Source organism: Rhinichthys klamathensis, unplaced genomic scaffold (assembly GCF_029890125.1).
Source record: "Rhinichthys klamathensis goyatoka isolate OS25496 unplaced genomic scaffold, OSU_Roscu_1.1 h1tg000059l_1, whole genome shotgun sequence".
NCBI classification, from domain to species: Eukaryota; Metazoa; Chordata; class Actinopteri; order Cypriniformes; family Leuciscidae; genus Rhinichthys; species Rhinichthys klamathensis.
In genome coordinates this window covers 7,555,690-7,571,337 of record NW_026606604.1, presented here as the reverse complement: position 1 = coordinate 7,571,337, position 15,648 = coordinate 7,555,690, and the positions used below count along the sequence as shown (strand labels likewise).

Below are 15,648 nucleotides of genomic sequence, written 5' to 3'. Positions count from 1 at the left end.
TTCTTTCCAAAACATTTAAAGTGTTTTACACGCATTTTTTCCCCCATTTTTTTTTTTTAACAGATAAAAATGCATTTCATCGATACCGGGAGTCTAAACAGAAGGTTAGGCACAAATGCAGTTACTTGGATGAGAAGAACTTCATTTTGTCCCCTCATTTATTTGCTCAGCCCAGGTCGTGTGTATCTGGAGCAAATGATGCATCAGATGGAGCAAACTCAACATGGAAAGCATCACAAATAACTCGTGTCCCTGCTAAATCTGCCAACCTGAATGTGAACATTACCAGTGAGAGATCAAGTGCACCAGACCCGAGCTGTGTACCCATAAATCCCAGTGTATCTAGTGATTCAAAGACCCAGAGACAAAACATTCCCAGTGAGAACTCAATGCAAGTACATATCGTAGAGGTAAGCAGGATTCTGCCAATGATAGAGTGGATTCCGGAAACGTCTCATGAGCAAATGACGGTGGAAACCAAAGCCTGGCGGTGCGACGGATTTGTCACGGCAAACCACGAAACAAGGAGTCCTGAAGCTTTTCGGAAAGAGGCATCTGGACAAAAACTTGAATGGAGCCATCGGCGCCTGGCTAAGGTGGCACACCTCGGGTCATCATTGCCCGCTGATGGCCTGCCAACCGCAGCCAGACACAGGGTGGTGATCCGGAGAGTGGCACGAGTAAGAGGTTACAGAGGGACTCAGATACAGGGCAGCCATGGGGAACAGAAGCTCCAACCGTTACCGAATCACAAAGACCTGTACAATATCTACAGTCTGTCAGCACTACAAAATCAGTATGAATGTCTCTGTAGTCCTTTCCAACCACGGTTGAGACACAGTCCAGTGGGAGACCTCGCACAGAACACCGACAGGAAACAGGAAGGACAGCGGAGAGAGTTTTCTGATGCAATTGGGGTAAGATTGATGGAAACCTGTTTGCACCATGGAATAAAAACATTTTCCTCTCCAATTCTGAGTTTATATCTCACAATTCAGACTTTTTCCTCACAATTCTGAGTTTATATCTCACAATTCAGACTTTTTCCTCACAATTCTGAGGGAAAAAGTCAGAATTGCTAGATGTTAACTGGTAACTCTGAGAAGAAAAGTAAGAATAGTGAGATATAAACTCACAATTGCGAGAGAACAAAACGTTTTTTTATGTCTTTATTCCATGGCAGAATACTGAATTACAAGATGTTCACAAAATTCGGAGAAAAAAACGTCAGAAATTGCGAGATGTAAAGGTGCGTTCACGCCATGTTGTAATTATTGTAATTATAAGATTGCGATGTTTACGTTCTCGTAGAACTCATTACAGCTTGTAAACTGGGAATTTTCTGAGAGCTCCCACTTGTATCAAGTGACCTCTGTACCACCTGACCACTGCAAATTCATTTTGTCATTGATAGATTTGCCGTAAAAAAGCACAATTCCAAGTCCAACAGCTTAGAGAACGTCACGTTGTCATTTTGTAATTAGTATTAAGTAGCCTATGACATAACATGAACGCAGCATAAACTCATAATTCTGTGGAAAAAAGTCAGAATTGCGAGATGTAAACTCGCAATTACGAGTTTATAATTTGCAATTGCAAGGTAAAAAAAATTCAGAATTGCGAGATATGTTAGGCTATTTTTTATTCCGTGACAGAAACAAGCTTTTTGATGTTCTAAAACAAAAGATTGTTTTGGTCTAAAGGGCAAGACTTTGCTGCTTTTGAGATTCCCGAATTTGTTTTCTGTACACATCTTTCTCAGACACGTCAGTTAATCAATGTCCTGACTCGAACGCCTCGTCTTTAAAGCACAAAGGCCAAACTTTTCCAATTGTGCGAACTGAATGAAAACCGAAACAATGTGACACAGTAAGGCTGCTTGTTCACACTGGGAAACATGCAGTGCGGATTGATTGTTTGAAAGATATCGACCGTTTCGTGGTAAACAGAAATGAATGATTTTGTTACACAATCAGCCTCTATTTGATTCCAGATGAATGGGACATGCACTTGTAGCTATTGTTAGCTGCAAAGTATTACAGGAGCAATTTAGACTCTAAAAATAAAGCTCTTGTGTTGTGGTATTGGTTTTTGGAGGGCATGCTGAACTGTAGAAATATGGTTAGAAAAGCATCAGTGCATTGCACAATGAAAACTCAATGCCTCCATTATAGAATTGAATTATGAAATACAATTACTATAATAAAAACTTAATTATACCCATAGGGAATTGAATACTACCAACATTACCTTGAACAGTATAGCCTAAAAAAAAAGCTATTTGGAAATTGTTTATTATTTTCCATGCCTAAAAGGAAATTTCTTTAAGCAGCAGAGCTTTTTAGCATTTTTTCTTTCTTTAGAATAACTTGCACTAACAAAACAAGTACAAATAGACTAGGAACACATATCAATAGGATCAATTTTGATTTCATGTTGAGTTTAAACAACCTGATGAAGTTCAAATAAGAACTACTGAACCATAAAGTGACCAGAGCAAGTCAATTCCCCAGTCATGCCAAATGAACCTTTATTAGTGTGATTTTCATGCCCTGCTTTATTACATTTTCCGCATTAGATTTACCTTTAAAATAAGCTCTCAAAAGATAAAAGACTCTCCTAAGCCCATGTGGCGTGTTTCCCGGCAGTTCGCCAATGGTTTCAGGAGATATAAAAAAGGAGGGAATCTCAGTGCAGCAGAATGTGTTTCCCTTCGGAAAAGAATCAATCCTTATGATGTGGGGAGAGAAGAGAGAGAAAGAGATGTTCCCTTTAACCCTATTGAGTGACAGTAATAAATGTGGGCTGGTGAAAACGCTCCATCTTTCCTGATTGCTTGTTTGTCTGTTTGTTGCTCCTCAGGACTTTCGGTATCAGTCAGGATGGCCGAAGAACACCGAATCCCATCCACACCACGTCACTTTCTCTCATATTTTACAGGTTCTCCAGAGCAAACCAGGCAATTTTTCAGAAGTCAGGGGCCAGAGATCCCACAGGGCTCTTTAAACGCTTCTGAGAGCGTTCAATATAAGACGTCCTTTGCTTTCTAGTCCGTACACATCAGTGAAGTGCTGGCCAAAGAAAAACACCACAGGCTTTAGAATATATTTTTTTAGTCAAACTTTAATTTTCATCGTCTCTACAGTGTAAAAGGTCATGAATTCATGGATTCACGTTGATTTTGTGGTAAATCCATTCTAGAGTATCCAAATAAACCATTTAGGAATGATTTTCGAGGCGGGATATGGGAGGAGAAAATATAGGAATCAGAAGTTAAAAAAAGCTTTTGAGGTTGAAAGGACATCTTTTAACAACCAAAACGTCTGCGCAAGCTATAAAACATAGAACTTAAAATAAATACAAACACTTAAAAAAAACATCCATTTGTATACAGTAAACCAGTGTGATACTACAGCTAAGATCAAAGAATGTCAATGATAAATACAGTACAATATGTACTTACAGTGTGCCATCGTACACCCACAAACCCCCAGCCACACATACATGTACAGCACAAACATAAGAAAATAAACATCGATAATCTCTGACAAAATTTACAGTCATGTGCATTTACACTGTACACACCATGTTTCATTTTAATACTGCTGCAGGCGCTGATCGCTTTCATTTAGAAATTATGCATTTTTTTTCTTTCTACATTTTTAAGTGCAGCTATCCCAGACTTCTGTGTTTTTAGTGCTTTAGGAATATATACCATTTATCACACCAATATATGTATATATAATAATACAAATAAAAAATACATACCATTTGAGGGGAAGCCAAATAGGAATTTTCTAATAAGATAAGGAGAAACACATTATTGCTCTTTTAAGGATCGGTCACATCAGCAGGACAAGGGGAACCATATATTTAGGAATCTTCTGGGTTACTTTATGGGCTTGTGGGACCATAATCCGGCCCTGTGGATAACATATACCGCCGTTGAAAAATTTGGGGTCTGTAGGTTTCTTTTTTTCAGTTTTTGAAAAAAGTATTTCATGCACACCAAGGCTGCATTTATTTGTTCAAAAATACAGTAAAACCGTGATATTGTGAAATATTATTACATTTTAAATTAACCTTTTTTATTATATATTTTTTATACATGTATATTAACTGTTATTATTTAATATTTTATTAGATATAATTTATTCCTGTGATGCAAAGCTGTATTTTCAGCATCATTACTCCAGTCTTCAGTGTCACATGATCCTTCAGAAATCATTCTAATATGCTGATTTGCTCCTCAAGAAATGATTATTACTAATGATTATTAAAACAGTTGTGCCGCTTAATGGTTTTGTGGAAACCGTGATAAAAAAAAAAAAATCAGGAAAGCATTTATTTGTAACAGAAATGTTTTGTAACAATTTACATGTTTTTTAGTTGTTTTTTTTACTGTCCCTTTTTAAACAATTTAATTTATCCTTGCTGAATAAAAGAATATTTTATTATAATCAAATAAAAATCTGACCCCAAACTTATGAACGGTAGTGTCGATTACCACACAGAATAATCTCAATAAGTAATACAGTAAAATACTTACAGTGTAAATTGAGGAGCAAGAGTCCTGCAAACTACACCCACAGTAATTACTTCAGAAACACAACCAGTTCCTCAAACTAAAAAAAACTACATCCCACCCCAAAAAATCTTCTTAGACAACTTTACAGCTCAAACAGCACATTTTTACTGAAGAATTTGTATGCGTAACCAATAATGAGCTAAACATTTCTGCTTCAGCCCACATACCTACTAGGCCTCCATTTTAAGTGTATTACTCTAAACACGTTTTTACAAACTGAAGGACAACTTGAATTAGTGGTCATTAACAGCATTAAACCGATGCTAGATGTAGACATTAATCTAAAGATAACCCAGAATATTCCTTTAAACGGCACCATGACATGACTGAAACACAGGGCCAGAGATCTGAAATATAAATAAGCGCAGAACTGCATCTTTTCCAAATAAAATAACGCAAGTGACTAATTTTTTAACCACAACTTTACACATGAGGTATCATGGTTTGTTTTTAAAGATCACAGGAGAAAAGGAGGCTTTCTGAATCATTATTTCCTTAACATTTACATTATCGTTCATCTATGAAAGGTTTGCTGGCCATTAAAACAGTGTGAAACAAATGCCTATGCGAGTATCATTATGTCAAGCACTGCTTTAATGGACCGACTCATTATTCTAGTGAGATGGCTGATGATTGTCTTAGCAGATGATCTGTCTTTCACAGCTGGGTGATCACGGTTTGCACACAGCTTCACTGTGAATGGCATTGGCCACTGGGTAAAGTTGAGTCTTGGCTCATAACTTGGCTCTAACCAATGGATCTGGAACTGCTTTTTTTGCTGCTAGTACAGTAGGTGAGTACTTGAATTTATCTGAGCTTTGGTATTCTTTAAATGTGAGCTTTCAACGGGTATTTTTAGCTTATTTTCTGCCTTATTTTTGTGGACACAGTGTATTTAAGCATGTACATGGAAGCAAAATTCTGCCTCAGAGTAAAAAATAAAATAGGTAATTATCAAGAATAAAGTCACAATGTGAGATATAAAATCACAATTAAGATAAATAAAGACGCAATTAAGAGAAATAAACTCATCAGATATATTTTATATATCACAATATGAGTAAAAGTTGCAATTGTGATGTACAGTAGTCACAATTTGAGAAAAATGTTGTGAGATATAGTCGCAATTACGAGGAATAGTCACAATTGTGAAATATAATGTTGCAATTAAAAGAAATAGTCAGATATTAAAATCCCAATTATGAGATATAAAGCTGTAGTTGTGAGATAAAGTCACAATTCGAGAAAAGCCGCAATTATGTGAAATAAAGTCGCAATTGTGAGATAAAAAAATCACAATTCTAAGAAATAAAGTTGCAATTGTGAGATTTTAAGTTGCAATTAAGATAAATAAATTCATATTGTGAGACAAAATCTAAATTATTAGTAAAAGTTGCAATTGTGACAATTGAAAAAAGTTGTGAGATAGTCGCAATTAGGAGAAATAATTACAATTGTGATAAATAATGTTGCAATTAGGAGAAATAGTCACAACTGTGAGATATTAAAATCACAATTATGAGAAAATTAATAATTTGCCGAGCGCACCTTCTCACTCGTGCCAGTATAAACCAGGCTTTTGGGTTACTATCATAGTCAGTAGAATGTCTGTTGACGGACCATCAAAATAAAGTGTTAGCAGATATTAAGCAGACAGTCTACTATTACTCTAATGAAAGTTAGTTGACATGTAGATCAAAGTTACTTAGAGTCAGTCAAAATAGAGTGTTACCAAAAGTCACATTGTGAAATATAGTGTCACAATTCCAAGAAATAAAGTCACAATTACCTTTTTTTTTACTCTGAGGCAGAAACAGGCTTCCATATGTTTTCACTCATCCAATGCAAGCTCTAAAAAGAAACAAATTCATATAGGAATAAACACTTTCTGAAATATAAGCAGACGAAGATAACACATATCCACAAATACAAGTTAAGTCCATTTTTAATTCCACAGGTAGGTATTCGCATCAACCTGCCATAAATCCCATAAACACAGACACACACACACACACTCTCCATATACGTGAGCAACTGAGATATTCTGAGCTCTAGTGCTTGGTCTACAATAAAGCCAACGGAGCCAGTCTGGGAAATGTGAAGTGTGAAGCTTCAGTCATTAGTTGCGTGATGGTAACAGTTATTAGTAGACAGGACCAAGATTTCCACACACACAAAGCAAGGGCAGAGCGATCCAAAACGACACCATAGAGAATATGACCACTGTGTTAGCGTTGAGCCGTGACTATCGGGACTGGACGGTAAACAGCGTGGATGTCCAGTGTGTCTGCCACACTGCCGACTCAAGGTCACGTGATCTCAGCGAAGGAGATGTGATTCTGTTGACAGAGTTAGACAGAAGGAAGGACGTCAGCAAAAACTTGAGGACATCAAACACATCAAATCTGCTTCGCAAGAGGACAGACTCTTTTAGATGCAAACCGTTTCCACTCAAGGTTTGAGGAGATGGACATTTACACTAGTAGCAGCAGCTGTTGAAACCGAAATACACTGCAAAAACATCTGTCTTGTTTTCCAATAAGAATTGTTACATTTATGCTTACAAAAAGAAATGAATATTTGTCAATGGGGTAAGAAAAATAAACTAAAATAAAAATGTTCATGTATATTCATAAATATTATTAATAAACTAATTGTATAAGTTCTAAACTTTTGGAGAAGCAATTTCACTTCGTAAGGATGTTTAGACATTTTTACTGGAAAACAAGAAAAAAATATTGAAAGAGAAGACAAATAGAAAGTGTTCACGTTACTTTAAAAAAAAATTGCACTCATGTTCAAATGTTTGGGGTCGGTAAAATATAAAGTTTTTGAAAATCGTTTCTTATGCTCACTAAGGCTGCATTTATCTGATCAAAAATAAAAATCTGTACTTTCAGCATCATTACTCCAGTCTTCAGTGTCACATCATCCTTCAAAAATCTTTCTAATATGCTGATATGCATGTAGTTGCAAAGTTACTGTCAACAGTAAAATGTCTGTTGAGGGATCATCAAAATAAAGTGTTACCAGATATAAGCAGACAGTCTACTAATAGCCTACTCTAATGACTGCTAGTTAACATGTAGTTGCAAAGTTACTTATAGTTAGTAGAAATTCTAAAGTGGACCATCAAACTAAAGTGTTACCAAAAATGTTCCTGACCCCAAACTTTTGAATGCTAGTGTATTTTTCTTTGGTTTTAACACGCACATAGATATTTTACTAAAGACAAATTATGTTGATACAGCAATCGCATTATACTAAAAAATATAAACCTGGTTTTCAAGCAGACCCGTGTACGGTTCCTTGTTGTGCATCAAAATTCAGTAATCAGGTTTCACACAAACAAAACAAGCCAAACTTAGGTCCAAACCAAATGTAGTCAACCAAGTACAAAATGTCTGATATGAGCACCCGTGTGTTCCAGGTTGTAATGCTATATATCAGGGATAGATAGCCTGGTTAAAACCAGACCATTCTCAGTTGTTAACTGAGTTATGGTCTGGCAAAGCATCATAGACAAATCATTTCCAGAGGGGCGTCACCAACGGACGTCGCGCATAGACCTAAACCAATCAGAGCGATGAAGGAGATGACGTATGCAGAGTGGCGGAGAAACATCTCCGAGTGTTGTTCTTTGCTCGGTTTTTAACAAAAAGGAAACGTTCAAATCGCTTAAAACAGATGCGATAGCTGATTCGAACGAGTGATGTTCGACGGCGGCATCCATCTTTGTAATGTGGGCTACAAAATCTGCTTCAAAATCCCAGTGCTGTCGTCATCGTGTAAAGCCCGCCCCAACGTTTCTGATTGGTGCCTCGATTTCGACGGATTGGAAATGGGCTTGAATGAGCTCTTTGCCAGACTAACTTTCAGAGCAAATCTAAATTTGCCGGAAGTTGTCTGGGTTTTCCCAGGCTAAGGGACAGGGACAAGGTAACAACAAACACTAATGATTCTGCTTTTAACCTTATGCTACCAGTTTGTGGGCCCAATCTGAAAGAAAATGAGTCCTGAGAACCAGAAGATAGATAGTTTCAGTCAGAACTGATGGGGCGTATGACTCCAGTTTAAACTCTATTCTGAAACGAAATGTTCTGTTTCTTACATGAGTCACGCAGGTATACATATAAATAGGTGTTGAAAGGGATTCTGCTGGAGTTGTACTGTAGCTGAATTTAGAGTGATAGCTAACAGCACACAGTGCTGAAAAACTACACACCGAGTTAGAAAATGTATAAATAATACAGCTGGAAATGGAGAGTTCATCAGAGATTCAGAAAACATGAAGAGCGATCACAGAAAAGCGCTCCGCAGGTCATATCGCTGATATATACACTGTGACCTCGGCAAAAAATCCGGGGCGGATTTTCCCAAGCAAATTATTTCTAGCTTCCAGTCATATTTGCCGTGATCCTGAAGTCTCTGTGATTTGAAGAGACAAAACAGAGATGTGGATTTTCCCTCGCCTTGTCCTCCCACTTTCAACAGTATTATGGTTTCTGACAGCAATCTGTCTGGGGGATATTTCAGCAGAAAGCAAAGTGGAATTGTCTGTTTTCCATCCATCCCAGAAACCTCACGGGGCATTATTGCATCCAAACCTTATCTACATGGATCAACTGATATCACAAATAATTATTTTCAATTGGCACCCTTGACTAAAGAAGAAACAGAAGATTAGCATTTTTATTGGAGGAAAGTGCCCTCAATATCCTACACATTCATTCTCTGCATTTCAATAAACCATTTGTGAACCGACATTGTTCCCAAATGGTTCGTTGCAGCTGAATAAGCAAAGAAGAACAACATTTAATCCCTCATATTCTGCCGAGAGAAATCAAAACAGCAATCTGGGATTAAATTACTCTCTCATTTGCTTACGTGCAAGATGCATAAAGAAACGTTTAAAGAGCCATAGTTGCAGTTTAATTACAGTCTTTCGGATCTCAGAGGTGGCCTGTGGCTTAATTAAAAGCTGAACACGAAGTCTGACTCTGCCATGGGGGATAACGGCTTCTAGGGTGCTAAATGCAGACTCAGGAATGGAGGTTTTTCAAGTCTTTGAGGGCTTAGTAGTGCGTTTCGATTTCTATTCGAGGTGCGGAATTGCTAAGAGTTTTTAGGTCACTCAACTCAAACACCAACACCAGGTTTCAGATCAAGTTTTTAAAGGGATTTCGGAGCACCGGCTATGAAAGAAAACGAACTGGAAGCAAATGTGCGTGCGAGGAATCCTTATTAGATTAGAAAAAGCTTCAAATGACATGACTCTCAGGTATATTGCAAAAAAAATGTAAGTCTCGCGGTGAGTATCAATTGAATTTTCCCAGTGTACAAACAAAAAACCTCAATAAAGGCCCTTATCCTTTAACAAAATGATCTATTAAGATTATATATTTCGGCTAATCAATGGGTTTTTCATATAAATAATATTTTAAAAATATGACAATAATTAAAAATATATAATTATTGCATCATACCTTTCATATTTTATTAATATTAAAAATAAGGGTACCAGTTTAGTTTAGGGAACAATTCTCACTATTAACTAGTTGCTTATTAGCTTGCAAATTACTAGCATATTGGCCGTTTATTAGTACTTTTTAAGCATATATTAAAGCCTTATTCTGCATGACCATATTCTACATCACTTAATCCTACATATACAATATATATATATATACACTCACCGGCCACTTTATTAGGTACACCTGTCCAACTGCTCGTTAACACTTAATTTCTAAGCAGCCAATCACATGGCGGCAACTCAGTGCATTTAGGCATGTAGACATGGTCAAGACAATCTCCTGCAGTTCAAACCGAGCATCAGTATGGGGAAGAAAGGTGATTTGAGTGACTTTGAACGTGGCATGATTGTTGGTGCCAGAAGGGCTGGTCTGAGTATTTCAGAAACTGCTAATCTACTGGGATTTTCACGCACAACCATCTCTAGGGTTTACAGAGAATGGTCCGAAAAAGAAAAAACATCCAGTGAGCGGCAGTTCTGTGGGCGGAAATGCCTTGTTGATGCCAGAGGTCAGAGGAGAATGGCCAGACTGGTTCGAGCTGATAGAAGGGCAACAGTGACTGAAATAACCACTCGTTACAACCGAGGTATGCAGCAAAGCATTTGTGAAGCCACAACACGCACAACCTTGAGGCGGATGGGCTACAACAGCAGAAGACTCCACCGGGTACCACTCATCTCCACTACAAATAGGAAAAAGAGGCTACAATTTGCAAGAGCTCACCAAAATTGAACAGTTGAAGACTGGAAAAATGTTGCCTGGTCTGATGAGTCTCGATTTCTGTTGAGACATTCAGATGTTAGAGTCAGAATTTGGCGTAAACAGAATGAGAACATGGAACCATCATGCCTTGTTACCACTGTGCAGGCTGGTGGTGGTGGTGTAATGGTGTGGGGGATGTTTTCCTGGCACACTTTAGGCCCCTTAGTGCCAATTGGGCATCGTTTAAATGCCACGGCCTACCTGAGCATTGTTTCTGACCATGTCCATCCCTTTATGGCCACCATGTACCCATCCTCTGATGGCTACTTCCACCATGTCACAAAGCTCTAATCATTTCAAATTGGTTTCTTGAACATGACAATGAGTTCACTGTACTAAAATGGCCTCCACAGTCACCAGATCTCAACCCAATAGAGCATCTTTGGGATGTGGTGGAACGGGAGATTCGCATCATGGATGTGCAGCCGACAAATCTGCGGCAACTGTGTGATGCCATCATGTCAATATGGACCAAACTCCCTGAGGAATGCTTCCAGCACCTTGTTGAATCTATGCCACGAAGAATTGAGGCAGTTCTGAAGGCAAAAGGGGGTCCAACCCGTTACTAGCATGGGGTACCTAATAAAGTGGCCGGTGAGTGTACATATACATTTAAGTTCAGAACAAGATCAAATGCAACCACAAAGACTGAACTGCAAAGGACTTGAAAACATGCAGCCGGAGATGCCAACGCTCTGGGTACACTGTTATTAAGTACAGGTAATTGTTTTGTTCATTTGAAATGAACATGATTGGGTTTTAACTGGGATTTAATGACGTGTCGTTGTACTCCAGAGGTTTGGCAGCCTGAGCTCCTCACACAGGTGCGCATACGTTTATTGCCTTGTGTTCTGCAGGTGTCTGAAGCGGCTGCTTTTGCCTGTGATCCAGCTAAAGAAACTCAGGAGACGGTCTTTCAGAGTGTGGGGCTCCTCATCATCCATTCTCAGTTCTGTCACCTGAGGGACAGGAGCGCATTGATACACATCTTGTTGATAAGAGTGCTCAAACTGACACAATTGGGACCCTTGAGAGCTGATTCAACACTCTGCACACAGGCCATGTACTGTGTGTCAGTTCATTTGACAGCATCCACAGATTTCAGCTGTGCTTTTGTCAGTACCTGTGAGGCGATGTACTTCTCCAACGGACTCTCAACCCTGGGCGAGCTGACCATTGGATTGTCACTTAGGTTGTCCTGTGGGGGATCATCATTCAGCAGATGTTTGCCTTTGAAGTTATGGACCACACACACCACCTGAAAACATAAAAAAATGCAACTAAATTAACTGAGATTTTAAGTAGACTTTACGTAAACAATTATGTAAACAGTGTAAAATATGTAACTTTGAAAGGAACACCTCTGGCAGGAAGTAATGTAAAACACCCGTAGAAGAGAGAAGCTACATGAGTGCTTGTGTACAATGAAATATTTTTGTAACAAGCAAAATATAAATAAGGTGAAAGTAGGGGTGAATGTAAGGATTCGTGCCGTTGTTAAATGTGTTGAAGCTCTGAATACAGCGTCAACACAATACAGCTGCACTGTCAATGGAGCAAACCGCATTAAAGCACACACACTTAATACAAAGCCACTGTGTAGCGCACAGTCAGGGACAATCTAGTGTCACAGTGAGAAGAAAGAAATAATAGTAATTTAGTTGGCAGTCATGTGAGAGTCCTCGACCCATAAAGAGGAACATAGCAACTTCTCTTCCCACTATCTATAATTAGATAGATAGATAAGATTAATAGATAGATAGAAGGACAAACAGACAGACAGACACATAAGAGCTTTATAATGAAGCTTTACATAAACCCTCACTGTATGTTTTGCTTGCACAGCTTGCTGTGTATATATTTCTTTAATCTAAATGTGTATGTTGCTGAGCATCTGCTTTTCCAACTTCAGTGCAAAAGCTGTTGATGATATTAATAAAAAGCTCCAACACAGCAGCCAAGGGCCAAAGTAGGTCACATATTCTGTTGGTAGTTTATATTCTGTTGTCACAAATGCAGCTTCAGGATCTCCAGCTAAACAGAGCGTGTTTGAATCACTAACCCATCATGGTATGAATGAGGCTGATATCTTGTAGAGTGAGCTGCTAACGCAACGAGAAAGCTTAGCACAAGCAATTTCAATAATTGGAGCGTGTCAGATAATCACATGATTCTTTGAGCATTTCCTCCCAACAAAACGGCAGCTAAATGTTTTCATAAATCACGATCTTAGTTGCCGGAGAGGATCCATAGTGGCCTTGCAGCAGTGATAAACACTTCTGTTTGACCCTCAAGACAGGCTGTAGAAGAAGAAAAGAAATCATACAGGTTTATAATGACAGGTGAGTAAATGATGACAGATTTTTCTTGTTTCTTTGTATTCACAAAGCAATATCCATAGTTGCCTAATGCCTGCTACAGATGATTTCGGCACTCCTCAATCCTATAAAATGATTACAAACTTGGGTACGACATGTATGTAGACTGTACCATGATGACACCTATTGAATCGTAGGCTACGACGCAAGTTAGCATAGAAGAGTAAAACATCATCAGCTTTGGCAATTGTGTTTTTTATGTGCGCTGGAAAAAGGACTAGGAAGCGAAAGAGGAGAATATGGGCGCGGTCAATGCTAGGGAAAAGAGGCCAACTTGGTATGCTAATTTAGCAAATGTAACGCGAGGTAAAAGTTTTATGCGCCATGTTGCGTTGATCAATACATAACTTCATGTTGCAGTTTTATTGGCTAGTCAGTTGACGTAGGTCGTAGCAGCAAACACATTGTGAGATGATCATGCTAAATTTTTGACACTGTCGTAAAAGTATCGCAGGCTATCTTTGGTCGCAAGACCGTGACAACGGCCGTCTTTGAACCTCTCTCACTGTAAAACATAGAACCACTGTTTAGGAGCCACGACCACAGAAATCGCCACGATTAGACATCTTTCGTCTGGGACAGACCAAAATCGTACAGTGCACCAGGCATTAGCAAGCACAACTAAAAATGATGTGATAAATCAAATTATTTAGTCTCTCAACTCTCTCCTTTCTGACATGCCACTGAATCAAAATCCTCCAATACAAAAACTGCACTCTACCACAATGTTTGTTCAGCGCCGACACTGCCTATTCCCAGACATATTATTAGCTGAAGTCAATCAAATAATCATTAAAGAGCTCAGTTTGACAGATCATTACAAGAGAAATCTCTGTGAGACCACTCAGGAATACTTTTCTTTATCTTGACAGAGACTGAAATGAAATTAGACAGGGGTTATGAAATGTTTTTCAACTATTTAATTCACTCTCTGATCGTTAAAGAGGGAAATCTTTCGACAGAGAGTTTTTTGTGACAAAATCTTCACATGAAATGACACCAAAGCTTTGCTAATGGTATATCATAGCTCTCTAAAAAGTTCCTTTGTGGCTGTGAGGTTTGTCAGACACTGTGGCTAATAGCTTCTGGGCTTGGGATCAGAGAGATGCTTTTATCTCTTCTTTCAGGACATTACCTTAAATCAGGCCTTATCTGCACATTGAGCTGGAGGCTGTCATAAAGAAGACACATTTGAATGCTTAAATATTAATCACAAGCAGTGGACTTTCTCATTAGCAGAGCTTGCTGAAGTGAAGACAAATGTAGATTTGAAAATCATTCTTTCCCCCATTATTGTTGAATCAGTTACTTTGCCAAGAGATCTATTATTTATTATTTTTATACATGTATCAGAAACAGGCATAGAAGAATAAGGCTACAGGTGAGGAGGTCTTCATTCCAGATTTCTCTGTTCCCCATTTCACTATTTTCTCACCCCATCATGCCAGCAGTAAATGGTTTCTTGGTGTTTATCCTCCCCCACCCCCTCATCTCTATTTCTCCTTCCTCTCACCCCATCATGCCTTTATGTTTCTCTGGGTCAGTAAAGTAAGGATTTAGCTTATATACACCACTCTGGAACTTACAACTTCCTTGTAAGGTAGCAAAACATGTTGCTTATGTTTAAAATGGAACGTATACCTCATGCTTAAACTATAGATTGCATGGACAATCATGAGGTATATCTCATGCATTTTAAAGTTCATAAAATAATACAACTGATTAGGAATACTAATAAAGAATAATAATACAGATAGATAATATTAAATACCGGTGATGTAATTATATTAAAATTTTAGTCTTCAACAAACATCACTACTACTATTGCTCATACTTAGGGTTATGAGTTTATCTAGATTAAGTATTACAAGACTAGTGAACATCTTCCAACATCTGTTAAGCAACTTGTTCTGAGCATCAAAATTGTGTGCACTACGGTTCAAAAGTTTAGTCGGTAAGATTAAAAAAAAAATATAAGTCTCTTATGCTTACCAATAAATCAAATAAATCAAAAACAGCTATATTTTGAAATATTATTACAAATTATTCCATTACTCCAGTCTTTAGTGCCACATGATCCTTATGCTGATTTGGTGCTCAAGAAACATTTCTTATTATTATCAATATCAATATTAAAAATTGTTGTGCTGCTTAATATTTTTGTGTAAACACAAACAGTGGTAATTTTTTTTCAGGATTCTTTAATGAATAGAACGTTCAAAAGAATATTATTTATTGAAAAAATATAACTATTTTGTAACATTATAAATGCCTTTACCGTCACTTTTGATCAATGTTATGCATCCTTGCTGAATAAAAGTATTAAAATGACTGACCCCACACTTTTGAACGGCAGTGTAAACACATTTGTCGTCTCAAGACATCC

At 37.9% G+C, this 15,648-nt stretch overlaps 2 protein-coding genes across 3 annotated transcripts in view; one reads left to right on the top strand and one right to left on the bottom strand.

Moving 5' to 3' along the window:
• LOC130084058 (uncharacterized) overlaps positions 1-3,633 on the top strand; it is a 31,353-nt gene extending 27,720 nt beyond the window's left edge. The window contains exons 3-4 of the mRNA XM_056249219.1: positions 64-917; positions 2,863-3,633. Coding sequence (XP_056105194.1) covers positions 64-917; positions 2,863-3,006 — 998 coding nt within the window. The 3' untranslated portion in view covers positions 3,007-3,633. The remainder of the gene's footprint in view (positions 1-63; positions 918-2,862) is intronic.
• Positions 3,634-6,377: 2,744 nt separating this feature from the next.
• plppr5b (phospholipid phosphatase related 5b) overlaps positions 6,378-15,648 on the bottom strand; it is a 64,380-nt gene continuing 55,109 nt past the window's right edge. For both annotated transcript variants that reach the window (XM_056249217.1, XM_056249218.1), the window contains 2 exons: positions 12,008-12,142; positions 6,378-6,927 (listed from right to left, as the gene is read on the bottom strand). In XM_056249217.1, the coding sequence (XP_056105192.1) occupies positions 6,898-6,927; positions 12,008-12,142 (165 nt within the window). In that variant the 3' untranslated portion in view covers positions 6,378-6,897. The remainder of the gene's footprint in view (positions 6,928-12,007; positions 12,143-15,648) is intronic.